At 37.4% G+C, this 23,008-nt stretch overlaps 1 protein-coding gene across 1 annotated transcript in view; it reads left to right on the top strand.

Moving 5' to 3' along the window:
* The first annotated feature begins 7,937 nt into the window (after window positions 1–7,937).
* Window positions 7,938–23,008, top strand: part of SLC25A21 (solute carrier family 25 member 21) — a 762,825-nt gene continuing 747,754 nt past the window's right edge. Inside the window, exon 1 of the mRNA XM_069082271.1 lies at window positions 7,938–8,439. Within this exon, the coding sequence (XP_068938372.1) occupies window positions 8,367–8,439 (73 nt within the window). The 5' untranslated portion in view covers window positions 7,938–8,366. The remainder of the gene's footprint in view (window positions 8,440–23,008) is intronic.

Raw genomic sequence — 23,008 nt, 5'->3', positions numbered from 1 at the left:
CTGGTCAGGCCCACCCTGGGGCTAAAACCTCAGCTTGCAGCTGGGCTCTTCTCCCAGAGTGATGCATTGGCTGCTTGCTTCAGGCGTGCAGGGCTGTCCTCAGTGGGAGGTTAGCTTCTCTGTGTCATTTTGTGGGTTCTGTAGCTTCAAAGTTTGTTCAGATTCCCCTTTTACATGGAATGGAGGTGGTGAGAGGAGGAGCAGCTTGGAGGTCCTGTTTCTACTCCACCATCTTGGCTCTGCCCCTAGTTTCTACCAAATTTCAATATTCTTGATGAAAAGATCAGAGCTAAATACAAAATCTGACTTTCACATATAAAACTAAAGAAAAACATAAAAAAGTAAATAGGGACTTGAAATTATAACGGACTTAATAAGATTAAACTACTTTTATTCCTATATGGAAAGATGATATTTGCAACTCAGAAGACCTTTCTCATTATTAGGGTAGTTTTAGGAGTAGACAGAGCATAGGGGTAAGTTGAATATGAAGGAATGATATCTAAAAAATAAAATTAAGGAATGAGAGAGGAATATACTGGGAGAAAGAGAAAGGAAGACTTAGAATGCGGTAAATTATTTCACATAAAAGAGGTGAGAAAAACTTTTACAGTAAAGGGGAAGGGGAAGAGGTGAGGGTGAGTGAGTGAACCTTACTCTTATTGGAATTGGTTCAAAAAGGAAATACACACTCAATTTGGCATAGAAATCTATTTTACTCTGCAGGAAAGTAGGAAAAGAAAGGCTTAAGAGAAGGGGGGTGATGGAAGGGAGCGCAGATTGGGGAGGAGGCAGTCAGAAGCAAAACACTTTTTAAGAGGGACAAGATGAAAGGGGAGAGAGAGAATAAAATAAATTGGGGGGGAATAGGATGGAGGGAAATACAGTTTACAATAATAAATGTGAAAAAATTTCAAGAAAATTTCTCTGACAGAAGTCTCATTTCTCAAACATATGGAGAAATGAGTCAAATTTATAAAAATAAGAGCCATTCCCCAATTAATAAATGATTAGAAGATAGGATCAGTTTCCAGATGAAGTAATCAAAGCTATCTACAGCCATATGAAAAATATTCTAACTCACTATTGATTGGAGAAATACAAATTAAAACAACCTTGAGATATCATTTTATACCTACCAGATTGGCTAAAATGATAAAAAGTGAAAGTGTCTAGTGTTGGTGGTGATGTGGAAAAATTGGTACACTAATCCATTGTTGGTGGAATTGTGAACTGATCCAGTAATTTTAGAGCACAATTTGGAATAATGCCCAAAGAGTTATTAAACTACCTCAACCCTTTGACCCAGAAATACCACTACTAGGTCTGTTTCCAAAGATAATTAGGAAAAAGGAAAGAACCTATACATTCCATAATGTTTATATTGGATCTCCATGTGGTGGCAAAGAACTGGGAATTGCTGTGATACCCATTAATCAGGGAATTGCTGAACAAGTTGCGGTATATAATTGCGATGAAATACTTCTGTGCTATAAGCTCAATGATTTTAGAAAAACATGGAAAGACTTACACAAAATAATGAAAAGTTAAATGAGCAAAACCAAGAGAACATTGTATACAGTGACAGCAATATTGTGGGGTTTTTTTTGCTTGTTTTTTTTTTTTGGAGGGGGAAGACAGGGCAATTGGGGATAAGTGACTTGCCCAAAGTCACATGGCTAGTAAGTGTTAAGTGTCTGAGGCTGGATTTGAACTCAGGTCCTCCTGACTCCAGGGCTGGTGCTCTATTTACTGTGCCACTTAACTGCCCCAGCAATATTGTTTTAAGAAAGACTTTGAATAAATAAATTCTTTTGATTATTATAAATGTACAAATTAATCACAGAGGAAGGACATATGAAAAAAATGCTATCTGCATCCAGAGAGAGAGCTGATAAAAGCATGGGTAGAATAATTTAACATACATATATATATACACATACATACAGACATATATAGTGTCTGTGTGTGTAGATCTATCTATCTATCTTTTTGGGTCTAATGGTGGGGTAGGAGGGAAGGGGAAAAAAAAGAAATTTACATGATAATTTTGTTTTATATTTGAGAGGAATAGCAAATTGTGCATAGTACATTTGCAGTTCCACATGCAATCATATTTTTTATTGTGCTATGTTATGGAAATGCTTGTTGTATTCTATAAATTAAAAATAAAAATTAATAATTAAAAAAGAGTTTAGGGGAAACCAATTGTCGTATCAGCTGAATACTATTTTGTCTTGTCAAACTGCTACTTGTAAAAAGAGAGTTGCTAGTATTACAAATTTTCCCTTCAATCTTTCCAGTCAAATTTTTACTCTCTTTTTTGAAGTTTTGTTAAAAGTCTTGTGTGCACAATACGTGTTAAGGTCTTTTTATGTTTTATAATTCTATTTACATAATAATGTCTAGGTTTAGGAGATGCTGCTCTATCTGAAAAGGAGACCCTTTAGTTTGTTGGAGAAATAGTCCTCCTTCCCCTTCTTATGGGAGAGATTACTCTATCTGCAATAAGGCTTCTTCTTCCTTTTTCAAGGCCTGCTCTATCAAGACAGAAAAGCTTTTGCCTGGTTTGCAAAATCTCCCATTCAGGGGCTTACCTTGACTCAGAGGAAATTTGGATCACCACCAATGGGAGAAATCTGATTCTAAGGGCAATTCTACTTGAATTCTCTGAGAGACTTCCTTAGCAGGGGTGGCCTCAGATGTCTGGGTCCCACACTCAACCTCCTGATTGGATCACTGTTGTGATAAGAATCTTCAATAAAGAGAAACTAAGGCACAAAAGTCTACACACAATCAATTTATTAGCAACTCTAGCAATGGACAGTAAAATGAGATCACAGGTTCCTCAGTAGCCAGGAATGTATCTGACAGTCAGAGAAGCTTTTTATACAATTGATTACATAAGGCCCAGTGATGCAAACTACACTAAGACTGTAATTGATCTAACTCAAAGATGGGTGTGTTAAAATCATTGTATAAATTGTTCTCCAGGTTCAGTACACTTCACTGTGCATCAATTCATATAAGTCCTCTTAGGTTTCTCTGAATCTGTCTCTTTTGTTATTTCTTTTGGCACAATAATATTCCATGACATATTTTGTTCAACCATTCCCCATCTGATAGACACCTGCTTTATTTCCAGTTTATATCTACAATGAAGAATGTTCCTACAAGTATTTCATATTGAGTGGTTCCCACCCCGCCCCTTTCGATCTTTTTCATTTCCTTCCTGACTATACTTCTGACTATCTGGACTTCATCATAATGATTCAGCTATTCTCATCCTAAGACACTTTTCCACCCTGCTAGTCCTCTTCTACCTTTGGCAAGTTCCTTCTAGGACTACCATTGTGAGGAGAGATCTAGCCTGACCGTGTTTCATTATCTTCCTATTTATGCATCTAAATGTCTGGATTTTATCACTAAGCCTTTCATGTAAAATACCTACAAAGGTCTTAAGAATTATGGTAAATACAATGACCAATGGGACAGCTAGGTGGCCAGTGGATAGAATGCTGGACCTGGAGTCAGGAAGATTCATCTTCTTGAGTTCAAATCTGGCCTCAGACATGTATTAACTGTGGGATCCTGGGACAACTCACTTCACCCTATTTGCCTAACTTTCCTCAACTGTAAAATGAGCTGGAGAAGGAAATATAAAAGCATTCGAGTATCTGTGCCAAGAAAATCCCAAATGGGGTCATGAAGAGTAGGACAGAACTGAAAAATGACTGAACAACAACAATGACCAATGATAACTCCAGAAGACTGATGATATAATCCTATTTCCCACCTCTTGACTGAGAGCACTAGACTAGACATAGAAGAATGACACATTTTCAGACATAATGTGTGGATTTGTTTTTCTTGAAAATACTTATTTGTTACAAGGGAGGCGGGGAGATAAGAGGGTAGTTAGTGAATAGTGATGGTGATATTAATGGGGAAATAGAAAAGAAAGAAAAAAGCACTCATGTATCACTAAAAAATTACAAAAGAAAGAAGAGGAAAATTCAGACAAACAGAGCAGTATTAGAATATATTATATTTGAATTATGTTTTTTTTAAAACCTTTATATAATGGAGGTTCATGGTTTTACATGCAGTTCATTTTTTCTGTTTTTTAAAATGGTGAAATCTCCATGTTTGTTGTTTTTTTTACCAAGTTTATAATAATAGAAGTAAAATTAAAATAATTAAAACATATAGTACATTAGTTGCTTTGAATTTCCTTCTGTAAATCCAACAATAGTATTTGAACGACTCTATCTGGGAGACAAAGTAGGAAACCTATAAAGATAAAAGAGTCTCCTCCCTTGGTAAACATACAGGATGAATTTTATAATGGCAAATTATAATTATTTGCTAACATTTAGGATGAAGTGAAATTTTCTCTTGTGAGAAAGAAGGTACTGTTATAGTTGCTACAAAACTTTAAGGGACTTTACTCTCAGGTTTAGTTTACCTTTGTCTATAAGTAGTGCCATAGGCACTCATTTTTACAGAAAAAGATTATAAGGGAAATTATGAGATTTAGAAGATTCATTGGCATTTTCACAATCCACATCAATCTGAGTTTGCAGGTTCAGCACAATGACAAAATTTAATTTTTAAAAAATATGGTAGCTAATATTTGAGCTGAGATTTGACCTAAATGGCCTAATGTTCCTTCTTTTGTTTATATTCTCTTTGGTAATGTCATAAACAGAAAGCTTGGCTTAATATCACATGAGACTCTCATGACACTGTATTTCAAACATGTCTCTAACATATTAAATAGCATCCCAGGAACATACTAGAAACATGATAAATACTTGTTGACTTTGAAGATAAGACTGCATTAACAATTTAGTCAGGCACTAAAGAGATGCATTAAGTCTGATCACCAACAATCAAAAGAAGTTCTGTCCTGAATGCCTAAGTTCTTCTGTCTAAACCTTCAACCAGAAAACCAGGCCCATCAGTAGGAAGAATCATCAGTAGGTTCATCATTCCTGTTGGAGGAGTACAATTCAGGTTTTGCTAATTACCAACATTACCATGTCCAGCCAGAGCTATCACTGACACTGCACATCACTGTCTTCTTTTTTGCTCCGATGTGCTCCATTGGACCAAAGAAAAAGGAACCTAGAATGGATACATCAGTTTACCTCCATTCCATCTGGGACTTTCCAACCAAATATAATGTGACAACCAAAGAGACAAACTATAACCAGCTTTCCAAATTTCCTGACTCAGTCATCTTATCCCAGGTCTCTAATAACTGTTTTAATTCTCATACTCTTTGTGCTTTGGTTTCTCCCCTTTGTCCCACAGATTTTAAAGTTTGTGACCAGTGCCTTTTCTGGCAACTTTTGCTTGGAAGACACTGATTACTGACTCTGTATTTGCAGAACTATTTATCAGACGGGAAAATCTTTGAAGTTGAAGTAGCTTCAAAGTAGAAAGTGAGGAGGCAAATCAAAGGGTAAATCTCTGATTTTCCTTTTCATGAATGACTTCATGTTAGAAACTGTCCTTCAAAAAAAAACCTCACAAACAAACAAAAAAGAAATTGTCCATCATTTCATACAAAGATTTTTTAAAAAGTTCTTCCTCAGGGTTGGCCAGGTAGCACAGCGAGTAAGAGCACCAGCTCCAGTGTCAGCAAGACCTGGGGATCGAATCCGGGCTCTGACACTTAGCACCCACCCAGAAACACCTGGCTGTGTAACTTTGAGCAAGTTACTTAATCCCGATTGCTCATAAAAAACAAAACAAAAAACAAAGTTCTTTCTCTAATCTTTCCTTTGCACTAGGTAATAAAACAGTTCTTGTTAAAGGATAGACCATGATAACATTCTTCAGCAATACTGAAATACAATATTAGCCTAATTTCAAGGCTATTAAAATGGTTGACTCTAACTCCCTGGCCCCTTTTCTCTTTCTCAACCAGGCCTGTTACATTTTACCATTTTATTCCACTCAGGGTTCTTAGGTAGCCTGAAGAGGTTGGTACTTGCTTCCTTTTCTTTTTCTTTGGTTCAAGCATCCATTGTAAATGTTATTCCCATTCTGAAACAAATGGACATTGAAAGCACAAGTCAAGTACTAAGTATCTGGGGAGAAGATTGGGAGTGGAACAGTTTTGTTAGAGGCTGAAGGAACCATTCATGATGTCATCACATGATCACCTATGTCTTCCCTCAATTAAATCCAATTCATTAGCAAGTCATAGCATCACCTTTCTGATTCATGGTCCTCTTCCAGAACAGAGGGCAAACATCATCATCAACAACAACAACAACCTGTTCACAGGCCTAATGCTGAGAAGTTAAGTGATTTGCCCAGAGTCACACAGATAGTAAATATTTGAACAAGTATTTAGGCAGCCATCTAATTTTCAGTCAGAGTCTTGAAGGTAGGAACTTTCTGTAAACAATAAATTTTCATATATATATATATATCACATCCCAGGGAGTTATCCTATATAACAAACAATATATTTAAAGAAAAAGAGACAAAAAGTTAGCAAAACACATCAGAATATAGAAAAAGTCTGACAATATTAGCGATGTATCATTCCTGGGCATCTCCCACCTCTGTGAAGAGAGCAACAGTGTCTTTTCATATCTCATGTTTGTTCCTTGTAATTTTGCATAATTCACTTTTGATTATGTGGTTGTTTTTTCTACTTATTATAATAATCAAAGTACAAATTGTTTTCTTGGCTCTGCTTACTTTGTATCAGGTAATGTAAAGGTTTCCAAAATTACCTGTATTTCTAATGTTCACAATTTTTTATAGTTTAGTAATATTCCATTTCATTCATTTCCCACAACCTGTAGCCATTGGGAGAGGTGGGGAGAGATTAATGACACTGAAAAGTGGATCATGGGAGCAAGATGGAATATTAATCATTTGTCCACATAATGCAATCTTAAAACATGTAGACATAGTGTTCTTTTTTGGTGATATTGACAAGGGATTGTGCCTCACAGGAAGGTTTCTTTCTCTTTTTTAAAATCCAAGTATAGTTTGCAAGAATCCATGACAAATACCTTGGCATTAAAAGAAGATTCTGGGAGAGACAGATGAGGCGCAGAGAATTATTTTGTTGGGCCATGTAAGACAGTCCCCAATAGCTGCTGGAAAGGGCTGGTAAGCTGTTTGTACTGGGCACCTCACACCCTCATTTTCCCTTCTCTCTCTCTAGTGAGTGAACACCCCTCTGTCATCTGTGTGAACCAGCTAACTCTTGTTTCACCTCCTTCTGGGGGGAAGAGATGAGCAAAAGAGAAAGAAGCCTATTCTGTTTCTTATTCATGGCAACCTTGGGCATCAGTCACAGACTATTGCCAATTTGGTTTTCTTAGATCATGGTACAATTTCTATATTTTATTAAACTGGAACACAAAGATCTAGCAAAATTGTTGGGTATGATATAGAAGACAGTGCTTTTGTAAGTCGACTGTAACGTCATGGAGCATAATTTGCTAGTGCAAAGAACTTGGATTTCAGAAAACAGTTTCAAATTCTTCCTCATACACTTAGTGTGTGACATTCACTTAGGTACCCAAAGTCTGAGTTTTCCTAATTTGTAAAATGGGCTGTTTTACATGATTGTTCTGAGGCTCAAGAGGTAATGTGTGCAATATAAATTAAAGTTGTGTAAATATGTCAAATATTATAAAGCATTGAACATGAAAGAAATCTAGAATAAATGGACAGCTAAGGGAATCTAAGATAAGAAATAAAAAGAAAGTGGTATTTTTGTGTTTTATCAAATCTCTAATGTGCAAGGCTGATCACTAGATATTGCAAGAATCCAAAGAGGTATCTTTGAAGGTTATTGATTTATTTTTTCCTTGTCACATGGTGTAAAATAAACAACTACAAACCAAGGGGATAAGGGTCAAAACCTTCAGTTTGATTTCCAAGCCAGGGGCATTTTTTTCATCAGTGCTATTCAAACCAAACCAGCCTTTCCAGCTTTAAAGGACACTGCAGGAGGGAACAGATTGGGGAATACTACGAGACCCAAGCTAGATGGCAAAAGCCAGATGCAGCAAAAAGCATCGGCAAAACCCTACCCTTACTTAAGTCAGGTCAGTCTTTTAAGATGCCAGTGTGAGCTAGAGCTGGAAGTTTAACCTGAAGGGAGTGCAACAGGCAAGTGGGACTAAGTGACAAAGGAGTACAGCAGAGAACTGCTGCGCTGCTGCTGCTGCCCTAGGATCTCCAAACGTTACGCTCTTCCCGCCTTCAAGGGTTAGCAAACTTTCTGCCCCTCATTTCTTAAAGAAACTGCTCTGCTGCCCCGCCCGGCCCGGTTCTCAGGTGGTGCTTTACTGAGTGCCTAAGCCCCCCTTTCGAAAGTGAAGATGCCTGTAAAGACTGGAGGAGGAGGTTTCGGGAGGGAAGTTTCTCAGCAGATCCTGGCCGGAGGCTCAGCGGGTAAGGCCGACCTGGGCACTCCGCATGAGTGTCCCAGAGACTCTCATTTACAATTATCTGAGCAAAGCTTCATCTCTGGCTGCTTGCCAGGGGTTCTGCGCACGCTCTTTTCCTACTAATGTCTGGAGCGGAAGTTTTTTCTGCTTTGGGGGATGACTGCTCTCCGTGTAATAGTTTGGAAAGCACAAGATTTTACTTCAGTGGCAGGTGAAACCCTTCTTGCTGCCCTTATCTTTTTCTAGGAACCTAGGAAAAGAAAGGGAGGTGGCAGGAAAACGTGCATTCACATTGCTGATTCAGTAGTCCCTCCTTGTTTACTGTAGACGTTTTACTTTGAGTTATCTAGGCTGCAAGTGTTTCTCCCCTTCACAAGTTCAAATTGAATAGTGCTTGCAGCTCCTTTAGTAGAAACAGCACAGGATTTTGCATTCATTTTGCCATAGTCAGGATCTGCTTAGAGTCACTCTGCATTGCTTGGCATAAACTAAAACATAAGTTTAACTTAACACACAGACGGACACACACACACCCCCATTCATGAAGATTCATGCTATGGAAACCTTTAAATACTAAAAAAAAAAACCCTTTAAACCACTTAGCATTTTTTTCTTGGTAATTATATACTTAAATTGTGGCTCGATAGAGTATTATTAGCCTGGAAAATTTTAATATAATCTATGGGCTGATGAAAATTTAATGCTAGATTGTATGAAATATTTTAAATAAAAATATTTACAGCTGCTGGGTCTGGAGTCAGGAAAACTGGTCTTCCTGAATTCAAATCTAGCTGCAGACTCTTACTAATCGTGTGACCTTGGGCAAGTCACTTACTCCTGTTTGCCTCAGTTTCCTCATCTGTAAAATGAACTAGAAAGGAAATGGCAAACCACTCCAGTATCTTTGCCAAGGAAATCCCAAATGGGGTTATGACTGAACAACAATAATAATAATAATAATACCATCTCTCATTGTACTTAGCTGATTGTTATATGAACACACATAAGCCATCTCCCTAGAAGAGATAAATACACATGCACACACATGCACACACACAAAGTTTGAATTAGTAAAAGACCGCTACTTTCTTATGAAACATTAATTGCAGTGCTCTAATATAAATACATGTATATTAATTCGTCAGTAACTGACTAGCTATTTAACATCTACTATGTACCAGGCAGCACTGTACTGATTTGATTTAATTTTTTATTGTTTCTGTGTAAAGCTCTGAGGAAACAAAGAAAAGTAACGTAGTCTCTGCCTTGGGAAACCGCACAGTCTACTGGCGAACGCGACATTCAGATAACTATGTACAAATGAGCTGTGATAAGGGGGAAAAATAAGAAATGATCAAAAGAGAGAAGGCGCTAGAATTCAGAGGGACTGGGAAGGGCTTCCTGGAGAAGGTGGAATTTTAGCTGGGACTTAAAGGAAGCCCAGAGGTGGAGATGAGGAGGGGAAGTATTCTAGACATAGAGAACAGTGGGAGAAAATGTCCAGAATTGGGAGATAGTTTGTCTTCTTCGAGGAACACCAAAGAGGTCAGTTGGTGTCACTAACTTGCAGATCACTGTGGGAGGGGCAGGGGATAAGGTAAGAAAACTGGAAAGTTGTGTATGGGGGAGGAAAGGCTTTCAGTGCCAAATAGAGTATTTTATATTTGATTTTGGAGGTGATAGGGAGCCAAGGGAGTTTATTGAGTGGAGGGGAAGGTGAGTGCTTTAGGAAAACCACTTTGATGACTGAGTAGAGAATAGACTGGACTAAGATTTATTCTAAGTAACCATAACTAGAGATTTGCCTTTCTTGTGTACATCTAGTCCCAAAGCCCATTGGTATGGTACTCTCTTCTTATCGTTGGATATGAATACTGTGCCCTCAGTGAGGGGCAGGGTGGAGTTAGCAAAAGGTGAGAGAGCTCCAGCCTTAGTTAGCACTGACTGCTTTGAGGATTCATCATTTGAGTGCTCCTGGTTTCTACTTCAGGCTGCTGGAGGAGAAGATTCTAGGAAGTTATGAAAGAAAATGGAAGTCTCCATCATATTCCTATTCCCATCTTGCTACTCTAGAGACTTTGGGTAGTTTCCCCTTGGGTGAGATCAAGGAAACTTTCCCTTGGTTGAGCTGTTATCTCACTCCCAGTGGGAGACCTCCTTCACTCTATATTGTCTGATATATATCCTATATATACATTCTCTGATTTCTGTTTTGCTACATTTTGGATAAATGAATTTCTTTACTATTCTCTATGTATGTTCATTGTGGTTTTGGGTGGGAAAGGGGGAAAGCCTTGGATATAAAACTTGGGGATCCTCCTTCCCTCAAAATGACAAAATATTCAAAATCCAATGCCCTAGAATAGATGAACAGTATTTAAGGGAGAAAATAGACTTCTATTCTGATATTCCCCTCTCTTTGAGGCAAGCAGAGTGGTGGCCTCTGGTTTCAACTTTCCAATTTCCCCTCCTGGCAGGAGAAAGGATGGGGAGGGAGAAGGGACTAGAGATGTCTATTTGGTCTCACTTTGAGCCACATACTAAGACAGCCTTCCCTGTCACACATGGAACCTCACAACTCATGTGGGGCCCATACCTCCTTCTAGTCTTCCACACTCTATTTGCAAGTTTTTATTTCTTTTCCAGTTGATTATTTTTTTTTATTATCATATTGCTTGAATACACTGCTGAGGACAACATGGAAATTCACCATCCAATTTAGATTTTTAACAGTTATATGAGTTAGTTAGTAACATGATCTTGTTAGAATGAACTGAGGCTGATGCAGACAACGAAGGATCTATAAAGTTATACTGGGGAAAATAGAATTAAATAAGGGATAAGAACAATGTTCATAGAGAATGGGAGGATAATAACTTAAATAAAGAGAAACCAGAGCTGCTTAGTTGTTTTTTTAATCTATTTTCTCTGGCAAGGAAAATGACCCATGAATTGTAAAGGACAGGAAAAATAGCTAAGAGGGTATTGATAATGAAAGATTTTTTTAAGGAGATAATACAAGAGCACCTACCATCTTTTGATGAGTTCAGATAGCCTGGCCCAGTTAAACTGCAATGATTTCTGAACCACTGGAGATTTTTTTTTGCTCTTTTTGGAGATTTTTAAAAGATGGAAAATGGTGGTGATAGAGCAAAGTTAGATAAGGGCAACTGTTGTTCCAAATTTGAAACAAACAAACAAATAAATAAAACAAAAAAAGAAAATAGCAGTAGAATATGTGGACAATAGCCTACTGATCATAACTATGATATCTGTCAAAATTCTAAAATGTTTTATTAAAAAGAATGGTTAGGGGTGGCTAGGTAGTGCAGTGCATTGGCCCCGGAATCAGGAGGGCCTGAGTTCAAATGTGGTCTTAGATATGTAACACTTACTAGCTGTGTGACCTTGGGCAATTAACCTCAATTGCCCTGCTTTCCCCTCCAAAAAGCAAAAAATAAATGAACAAATAAATAAAAAGGATGGCTAGTCAATATCTAGTAGAAAAGGACATGGTAATCACCAAGATTACGTGACTTCATCTAGAATGCTGTATATTTACCTAATTTAATTAGATTTTTAGCAAAGCAGTTGGTCAAGTATTTAATGTTATTCTTGTGAAAAGGATATGTATACACACATATGTTTATATGTATTTATATAATCCTTTTGCTAAACAATAGTATAACTAGATTCTAAACTTTTTGAACAACTGGACTCAAAGAATAATAAGTAATTGTTTAATGTCATGTAATATTTCTAACATATAGTGCCTCAGGAATCTGTAGGTGGTCCTATGCTGTTTAATATTTTCATCTGTGACAAGGATCAAGCATAGTTACCTTGGTTATACAAATTTCAGATGATACAAACTCAATTAATGACAGTTGAAATGCAAAATGATCTCAGTCAGAAAGATGGGCTGAATCTACTAAGAAGAAATTTAATAGAGATGTATTTCAAACTTTACATTTGGTGTCATGCTAATTGATTTTAGAAATAAGAGATAGGGGAGGCAAGACTAGGCAATAGTTTATATATAAAAGATTTGGAGATTTTTGTGGATTGTAATCTCAATAGGAGGTAATATGGCAACCAAGAAAGTGAATGCAAATTTAAGCTGAATTAAGAGAAGCACAAGCTCAGAAATAAGAAGACGATAGACCTACTTTGTTGTGCCCTGATTATACTTTACCTGGATTATTGTATTCAGGTCTATGCACCACAGTATAGGAAGAATATTGATAAGCTGGAGAGTATCCAGAATAGGAAAGTTGGGGTGGTGAAGGGATTCATGAGTTCATACTATAAGAGAATTGGTTGTAGGAACTAAGAATTTTTGACCCAAAAAGGAAAAGATAGGGAGATATGACATTTGTCTTCAAGTATTTAAAGATTGTCATATGAAATAGAGATTAAACTTTTTCAACATAGCTCCAGAGGGTAGTTAGGAGCAATGATTGGAGTTGTGAAGAGGCAAATTTAGGCTTACTACTCAGACAAACTTTCTAACAACTTGAGCTATTAAAAAATGAAACAGTCTATTTCAGGAGATAATAGGTTCCCACTCATTGGAAGTCTTAAAACTGTAGAGGGACTCTTTCAGGTATAGATTTGACTAGATCAACAAACACTTATTAAATGTCTACTGTGTGTCAGATGCTGTGCTTGACACTGTGGATGAAAAAACATAAATGAAACTCTCCCTGCCTTCCAGGAGATTATGTTCTATAGGGGCATTATAGAATTTTAGATCTAGAATTGGTAAGGACCGTAGTCCTTATTTTAAAGAGGAGGAAACCTGTAGAGGTCAAATAACCTGCACAAGATCACACAGGTTGTAAGTGTAAGAGGTAGAATTTGCCAGGATGAGGAAGTCTTGCCTTTTGTAGAAGAGGCATTTGATACCTCCATCTCATAAAATTTACTTAAGTTCGCCCTATAGTCTCCCAGTGGAGACTATTTATTTTTGAGGCAGTTGGGTTAAGTGACTTGCCTCACAGGGCTAGTAAGTATCTGAGGTCACATTTGAACTCAGGTCCTCCTGACTCCAGGACCAGTACTCTATCCACTGCACAAGTGGTGTTAAGTTCACAGTGTCCCCTGGAGGCATGGGTTCAAATCCCACTTCTGTCAGTATTCTTGTAAAATAGCAATTTGTTTAAACATTAATCTAGTTTTATAGTCCCCTATCCATCTCTCCTAGAGTTTAAATCCAGGTTTCTTTGGTTCTACTTTTCTCTTTTCTTTTTTCTTCTGTTTTCTGACTAGGTCAACTTATTTTGCATGTGGTTTACATTTATGTTTATTTCTTTGGTTCTGATAGCTTACTCTGTAAATTCCATGAGGGCAGGAACTGTGTTGTTCATCTCTGTAGCTAGAGGGCATATAATTAACACTTAATATAAGTGTTTATTGAATGGAATGATGTTTCTTGTGAAAATTTAGAATATGAGCATGATATGCCAGGTTTTTGTTTGTATCTAGATGTGATTTTTATGGCACTTCATTGGAAGTGTTGTAGTCTAACAAATCAGGGAGTTCCTCTGATCATTCCTGCTACACATGATTTTCTGGCTTCTAACACATCTCTATTTTATTGGACTTTGCCCAGTATCTAAAATAACTCAAGCTACATAAAGGCAGAATTTTAATAAAAATTCAAATGCCATTCTTGGTTAGATTAGATGTTCTTTTCTTGAGAGCTGAGACTGAATCATCTTTGTATCTCTAGCATCATGTAGCTTAGTGGTTTGTTAATTACTTGAATGGTATTGAATCTGACATTCAGAAGAATTCATCTTTGTATAGGGCATATATTGTTAACCTTTATGTTAGATGTTACTACTTGTGTGTTTGAAATGTTTTCAAGTGATTGGAGAGACTGAATACCAAGCATATTCCTACTAGATACATAGTTTCTACAAAAGTAAGCTCCCTTGGATATCATAACCTTGGGAGAAGTTTGGTTTTCTCTGGGTTGTGGTCAAAGAGGAGGTGTTGTCCCAGGCTGTGGATTTCCCTGTAGGTGGGAAATTTGGCCTAAGACCTGGAAATTAAAAAAAAAAACATTTTATTGATACTTTTTGCCTTTGTGTCATAGTCATTTCCCACACTACCTCCTGATCAATTTGAATTTCCCAATAAATAGGAAATCCACAATCTGAGGCAAAAACTGTATCTGACAATATTTTGTAAATGTAAAGTAGTACTCCTGTAAAGAGGACGTCTGGGTGGCAGCCTGGTTGTAGGGTGAGACTTGACAGAATGGGGAATAGATACAAGATTAGGTCTCCCCTAGGAAGCTTGACTGAAGCTGCAAGTTTCCTCTGGAAAACAGGCTAGATGACTTTGAGTTTCAGTCTGCCTTAGAGATAGGAGCAAGAGGCCAAGCCCTAGCATAACCAACTGGCTTAATTACTCAGGAAGAAAGGGTAACCCTGGGATTAGCAGGATGTTAGAGGATGAGAAGACCCTGTTATCCTAATCATAGTGGTTCATGGGGAGAGGGGCCCTTGTGAAAAGATAAAATGCCTCCTGCTACAAGAGGGCCATTGTCTTCTGGAGTCACCTCCACCTTGAAATTGTGCTTTCTCTGGTTGCTTGATTACAGAATTTCTGGTACCTGGTTGTCTGCCTTCATGTGACAACCTAGTAGAGAACTAGCAAGTACAGAAGGTGGTCTGTGTTTTTCACTTCATGGTTGTGTTTGCCTGTATTTGGGCTGATTTCATACTCCACAGTTCAGGTAAAGATAGCATTATTCTGGGGGCAGTCTGTGTTTGATACAGTATTCTGACTCAGTAATTAAATCCTTTGTACTTGTTGGTTCTGTCTTGGAACCCAATCCTAAAGAGTCTGTTTCCTTCTTTGGCTCATGCTGAAGGGTTTTACTCTGAGGAAATCTTTAAAATAAATCTTAGGTATGGCTCATGTCTAGATTGCTCTACCTGTGGGTGATAATATCCAAGATACCCATTGTCTATCTTCAGAATTCGGTTTAAGAAAGACAAACAGAATTAGGTTGTATCTGTGTTTATTTCTTTCAAAGCAGGCAGGATGCATACATCTATGCATGGAAGCTGCAATTTGGAACTGAGCTCACTTTGGGGTTAGGGTGCACAGTTTATATACCCTTCCAACAGGGGCAAGTATATATGCACATGTACTTCACTGTAGCATATTGTAACAGCCTTTTACATGTTAAATGTTACTATTCAGTATTTTTCACGATAATGTGTAAAGTTGCTTATTATTTGACATGTAATTAGCTTCTTTTAGTAATGGCTGAGAACAGTAGTCCACATGCATTGCTTCTGGTTATGTTATGATACTTAATAGCTTTTGTTTGTTAGTCCAATTTTGAAATATAGTTGTTTGAGCCCTCCCAAATTCCACATCAGTAGTTCTGGTAACAGGAATTGTTGGGATTGGTGCGTGGGAAAAGGAGAGAAAGCACATAGGTTTTGATCATCAAGTGAAAAGTTTCTGAGAACTGGAAATAAAGTTGTAGTGTGTTTTTAGGGGAAGTTCTTGTTGGTTCACATTAAGGACCTCACACAGGTATCATCACATCGGCTCCTTTTTGTTTGAAACTTCTTGGACCTTTAACTACAAAATAAAGGTTTTTAAAACTGGCATTGTATTCCAACCAACTGCAGGTGACAGGGCAAGTGACATCTTGTCTTCTGAGGGTTGAGAGTCCTCTGCAGTCACTGCAGTCACATTGCTCTTCTGATAGACTTTGCTGAGAAGCTGTGTCATCCAGGCCCATATCCTCCTGGTGCCTCTCTAACAGATCACGGCCCTCTGCCATCACTTGAGGAAATGTTGATCTTGAAGCCCACCCTGCAGCATATATCATTTCACAAAACTTGGAGAACCTTTTAGTTTGACTCATGGCTCTAGCAGAGGGGACCACTGCAATGTTGACACAGCATGAAGAGAGAGTGTCACTGGTATTTTCTCCATATGCAGTTAAGAGGCCAGAAATGACCAGCACACTGGAAAAACTTCTCTTTCCAAATAAGAAACTGAGGGTAGGGCTAGAAGATGAGCTTAGGCTGGATCTGATTAGCACTTCAGCTTTCTTTTGGACATTGAGATGGCAAATCATAGAAATAGGACAAAGTTGGTAGTGTAGTAACATGGTAGAATTGTACAAAGAGAGCTGACTGTTGGAAAGCATTAGAAATGAGGCATTATCTTGGACAAAGGGAGTAAACTATGTCATCAGAAATATGTCAGACTTGATGTAACGCCATGCACGAGCAGCTTTCCAGAAGAATGCTACTGTGAACAGCTTTTAAGGTTTTGATTACATAGTATACTGAACATGCTATTTATTCCATAACAAATCAAAGCAAAACATTCACAGAAAATCAGGGTACAGCATTCACAATATTACAGATTATCACAGAACATCACAATATAGCATTCACAACAGCTTATCATTAAAATGGTGTAGCAGCAAGCACCCCAAGCTGTGGGGGGCTATTGATATCCCGTCCTCTCACTTACCCATAGTAAGTCTTCGGTCGTCACCGGCCTCCTAGGAGGAATTACCAGACAGAGCACCCGAGGTTTGCAGGAGTTGTTTATTCAGGCTCAGCTACATCGCGACAAAGAGATCTGACTTCCGTATCAGAGCAATTTATAGGTACACATAGCCAATCATCTTCTACAGCTCTATTCATTACCTTTTAAGGTCATACGTCAAGCAAGCAGGCACTAGCCCATATACCATTACTTCCTGGCCCCCAACACCAAGCGTCCTCAGGGTTTGCTGCCCATACAGGTTCTTGGATCTGCTTTGTTAAAGGAAAGCAACTCAAAATGGGTTAACAAACTTACTTTAATCAGTCAGACATATATCGTTTACCTTGTTCAGGGGAAAAAAGGTCAGCACCCCAAACTTCAAAGCATACAGGCAGAATTATCAAGACAGAAACAGATCAAGTAGACAGATTTCCAAACTGTCCAACCATTACATCCATACCCAGTCAACATCTGGGTTTCCAAATCTGGGTTTTTCAAAGCCGGGGGACTCTCAACAACGGCTTCCCAGAATTCAGATCAAATCACAGAACACTTCTCAAAGTGAGTCCCAAAACAAAGCTACACATCAGGGCTTATATAGCCTTCTCCTGGCTCAGAGAATGTAACAACCTTTTGGACCCACTGGCCAATCAAAAAGTATCAATTGAAAAACAAGCTTCCCACCCCAGTCTCCAGGTGCACTTTAGCCTAAGGGCAGGGAAGATCTTTAAATTTGCATTTCCATTACAAATGGCCACATAGCTTCCACCATAGTGGCCGCAAAGTTTTGAACAAAGAACAGTCATCTCAAAGTACAGTAGCCAAACTCTTCTACTCAGGGGGCACACTAAGTTAACTCAATTAGTTGCTTATTCAGCAGTCAATTATTCAATATCACTAAGTACAATCCTTAGAAAATACACAGACCCTCACTAGTAAACTACAATTTCAACATCCAATTTTAAATATTCGATAGGCAGTTGAAGATGTGGAACTAAAACTCAGTTGAGAAACTGAGGCTGGATATACAGATATTCCAAAAGGCTTCCTGTAGTTTTAACCTTAAAATGAAGCCTTTTGGGACATGCTACATAGATTTGAGAGTCATCTACATAGAGATAGATGATAATTAAACCCATGAGAGGTAGAAATGTCACCAATTGAGAAAGTATATAGAGGAAAAAATAGGACCCAGAATAGAGTGTTGGGGGACACCCAGAAGAAGATAGCATGATATAATTGATTAACCAGCAAAGGAGATTGAGAAGGAGTGGTCAGATATGATGAGAACCAGGAGAGATATATCAGGAAAACCCATAGAAGAGGGTGTCCAGGAGGAGAGGGTGGGCAATAGCCAAAGTGGTCCAAGTCAAACACTTCAGAGAGTTCAAGAAGGATGATGATTGAGAAAAAACTATCAGATTTGTCAATTAAGAGATCATTGGCAACTCTGGAGAAAGTAGTTTCATTTGAGTGAATTCTGATTTCAAAATGAGTAGTTCTAACTCACCTTTCTGGATCTAATGTTTGGATGCTAAAATGATTTTCAGGTAGGCAAATGGAGGTAAATTATCTTGCTATATGTATATTCATTCTGTTTGTTTGTGTCTGACCGCTTATGTCTGGTGGATTTAGGTTAGTATAAAGAACAATTCATTTTTAAGGGTTGAACAATGCTAGAATTAGGCTATTGAGTAAAAATGTAAATTCTTTCTCCTTTTATATAAAAACACCTCTATATCTATTCCTGATTTAAATTAGATTGTGTCCTAAACCAAACAAATAGATAGCAATAATAGCAACGAATATGATAATTATAAAATTCATGGTTCTGGTATTTTTTTAATACCAGTGCTTTGCTCACCAAATGTACCAAAACTATAAAGCAATGACAATTGATGAAAGCAGTAGTTAAAGTTTTTATTTGCTAATGAATGACTAAATAGGTTAAGGAAAACTCCAGAACAGATTGCATAGTTCCACTTAGAATGGGAATCATCTAAATTACTTCAATGTTCTTTCTAGGCCTTAGTGTCTGCTCTGCTTACTGATATCAGTTAAGCTCTTGTTTTGATCTATAGATGGTGCTGTCTTCCTATATTTTGTTTGAATTGCTGGGAAAGAACTGTGTCTGAAAATAATCATGCTGAAAAGTGAATACATTTCTGCCTGGATTCCTATTATTGAAGGAGGATTTGGTTGTGTAGATCAAGGATAGAATGGGGAAAGTCTATGAATTAGGAAATTGTTAGGGATGAAAAACTTGCCTGCATCAGAGAGATGAGGTGAAAGAGATCATTATTTTTATACTATAAGTTGATTTCTTTTCTTTATGGGAAACCGCACTTTAGCCTTTTGTAGTTCTGCATGAAAAACACACATGCACACACAAAGCTGGTGTGCTTTACATTTAAGTAGAATTCACAGTAACTTCCTTTGAACATTACCATGCAGAAATAAAATCCTGTCACTTCCTGCCTTACATTCCTAGAAGTCGTGGTATGTTCATGTCCAGTACTATTAATTGTGCCTAAAAGTACCTCCTCTCTCTCTCTCTCTCTCTCTCTCTCTCTCTCTCTCATACACACACACACACACACACAAACTCTCATGTTTAAGTATGACTTGCCCAGGGTCACATAGCTACTAAGTATCTGAGTCTGGATTTGAACTCAGGTTCTCCTGATTTCAGAGCCAGTGCTCTATTCACTATGTCACTTAACTGCCCTGTATCTCTTCTTTTAAACCTATGTTGCTGCGACAGATTTAGACCAAGTGGGAAATATGTCTTAACCTAGATATTTTGTCTATACTTCTGCCTACCACAGAGCTCTCTCTACACAACAGATGATGAAAACAGTTTAAATTAAGTTAAACTGAGATGAAAATGACTTTTTTGTTTAGTAAACTTTCAAGTAGAAAATTATGTTTTAAAATGCACCAAATAAACAATTTTAAATTTGTTTTTTTTTTGTGCTATTAAAGATTTAATTGAAAAGAGTAAGTGGTACATTGGAAAGAACACTTTTTCTAGAGTTAGAGGATTAGGGTTCAAATTCTGCCTCTGATGCTTTCTATCAGGCCTCGGTTTCCTTATCTGCACAATGAAGAAGTCCCAGATGGTTTCTGAGGTCCCTGTAAACTCTAGATCTATTACCTTGTGAGTACAAGGTATTAGTTGGTTTAAGTGAATGCTTATCCACAAGATGGCAGGATAACGTTTTTGTTCCTTTTAAAACAGATTTTAGTAATAGTCATGACTAAAATTATTCAGATTGTATTATGAATCACAGGTTAACCAAATTGTTAAGCATTTAAGTGTCTAAAATATTTTTTTTAAAGAAAACAAGATGGCAGAGGATAGTTTAATTACATTTGCTTATCAGTTCATACATCAAGATCCTTAAGTGTTTAAAAAAAATGCTCTTTGCTTATCAGTAGGATCAATCCCTATTTGCTTCAATCCAAGTAAGCGTTCTCAGGGATGAGGAAGGTAGCTCTTCATTTGTAGGACACAAATAATAGAACATTCACATGTGAGGGTTCTACCAATCTAACCTGATAAATGGTCCATCCTTATGTGCTAAAATGCTACTAAAAACAGTAACCACAAATGTTTAAAATATTTACCAAAGTTGCTCCCTGTTTATTTTTAAGATCTATTCTTATTTGTCTTGGAATCACATGTACTTGATACAGTTCAATGGAACCATGATCTTACTGATATGGGTACTTTCTCTGCAGGTACAAATAACAACCCATCCATCTCCTCTCATCCTATTCAACTCTTTGTTTATTTCCTCCAGTAAATCCTTCCCGGGAGGTTTTCCTAATGTTCTAGGGAACATTCTTTTAGGTCTCAACATTAATGAATAACAAACGGTGCTGTGTACAGGCTGTTCCTACAAACCATGGATGCATTGTGAGCTATCCTTGTACAAAAAGCACCTCTATCAATGGGGTCATTCCCTGGACAATGTGATGTAACAAAGTTTTGCTCCCCAGATTAACTCTGGACTGATTTTTGAAGTACATGAACTGTGTGATTATGACCCTTTTCCTACTTTTTGGTGTTTCTCCACCCTCAAATCCACATGTTCAGTGCTGCTCCCTTGATCTTTGGGATTTCTTATTACATCCTCCTTTCTTCATCATAATCTAGTGTCCTTTCCTGACCTTTTACCTTCATCTCCCCAACTAAAAGCAAATAAAAAAATTACTTGTATTTTGTTCTGTTTTTCTGAGAACTTCTTGAGTTGTAGGGAAGCAGTTGCCAATCTGATAAATTGTTCATGTCCTTGTGGATGTTTATAGGTCAATGTGTTATTCTTTCTTTAACTTTTTTTTTTTTATAATGGGCAATGATCTTGGGGTTTAAATTTTAAAGAAAAAGGAATTGTGGTGGTAGACCAGTTCATGTAGAGGAGAGTGTTTTGAGGCTGGTGGTCCATTTAATAATCTTTAATTCATCTCCCTGGTGGACATTTTCACTACGTATATGGTCCAGTGAAACTGGCCTTGCTGTCCCCATATGTGACATTCTATCTTAAATTTCTTGGATTCTGCATTTTGTACTCCATAGTTAGAATTCTCTCCCTTCTCCCATCACCTTTGCTTCTTAGAATACCTAGTTTCCTTTGATGCTTAGCCCAAATGCCTCCTCCTTACATAAGGCCTTTCCTAATTCCTCCAGCTCCTATAGTACTGCCCCCATCAAATTACTTTGTATTTATTGTGCATATATATATATATATGTGTGTGTGTGTGTGTGTGTGTGTGTGCTTATTATCTCTATATATAGAATATTAGCTCACTGAGGGCAGTGACTCTTCTGTTTTGGTCTTTGTATCCCCAGTTCCCAGCAGAGTACGTGGTGTATTTTTGTTGTTCAGTTTTTTTCAGTCATGTCTGACTCTCCATGACCCCATTTGGCATTTTCTTGGCAAAGATGCTGGAGTGGTTTTCCATTTCCTTCTCCAGATTTGGTGTATAATATATGCTTAATAAATACTTGTTGACTGAATGGTTGGAGATACCTTTGGTAAACATGAGTTTTATGCTTCCTTTGACATTAATAATCAGAAGGTTGTCAAGCAGTTATCTCTATTGTTATAACTTCCAAATCTTGTATGGTTTTGAAATATAAATCGGATATATCTGATTGGAGGAGAACCTTTAAAGTGGGTTGCTATATCAAATCAGATATTAATTTTAAAAAATAGTCAACAAACAGTAAGCATAGTGGGATTATGTATTTTCTATACTTTTTTAATTGTCAAGTGATATACCTGTGATTGTAAAGATACAGGCTACTATGGAATATTGTTTGTGAAAGCCTATTCCTTTTTCTTTCCCTTATCAGGGCTACTTCAAGGTGGACATAGCTTGTTCTCAGAGAAGTTTTGCAGATGGAAAAAGTTGATTTTGTATCCTCAGTGTCTGGCACAGTTCCTGGAACATTTTGGGTCCTTAATAAATGTTGTTGATTGATTAATTATTGATATTTTCCTACTCTCTCTTTTTTTAGGGAGGTAGTAATAAGTTCTTAATTTTTTTTTCTATGTTGCTTTTGATATCTTCAGCACTGATTTCTTGAAATCTCAAAATCATAATCTCTAGTATCTTCTGTGTATACTTTGTCTAAACCATCTACTTTCCTCATCTTTACTTTTTTCAGTGCTATTTTCATTTTCTTATGTAGCATTTTGGGTCTGTGATAGTAGAATCCAAATGTGGAGCTCCATTATCCTAGATGGTAAAAAGAGTTTGCAATAAATATTTTTACAGATTTTTTCCATTTTTCATCTACTTGTTCTCCTCCCAATTTTATACTTCATTGCCCTTTAACTGACTGTTTAGTTGGGTTCTTGCCAAAGTGACTTTGAACTCCTCTCCTCATAACACCCACAACCCAACTACCACTTTTTCCTGTTTTATGAGGCAGTACTGTTAATAATCTTCCATGATTTTTCACTGTAAAAGAAAATTTCAAATAAGTTAATGTTAAAAAAAATTCCTGCCATATTGCTCAGCTT

Source organism: Petaurus breviceps, unplaced genomic scaffold (genome assembly GCF_028583685.1).
Source record: "Petaurus breviceps papuanus isolate PSGF00001 unplaced genomic scaffold, PetGlider_PUasm1.0 164, whole genome shotgun sequence".
Taxonomy (NCBI): Eukaryota; Metazoa; Chordata; class Mammalia; order Diprotodontia; family Petauridae; genus Petaurus; species Petaurus breviceps.
Note: the sequence above shows the minus strand (reverse complement) of the source record. Positions and strands in the feature narration are given on the sequence as shown.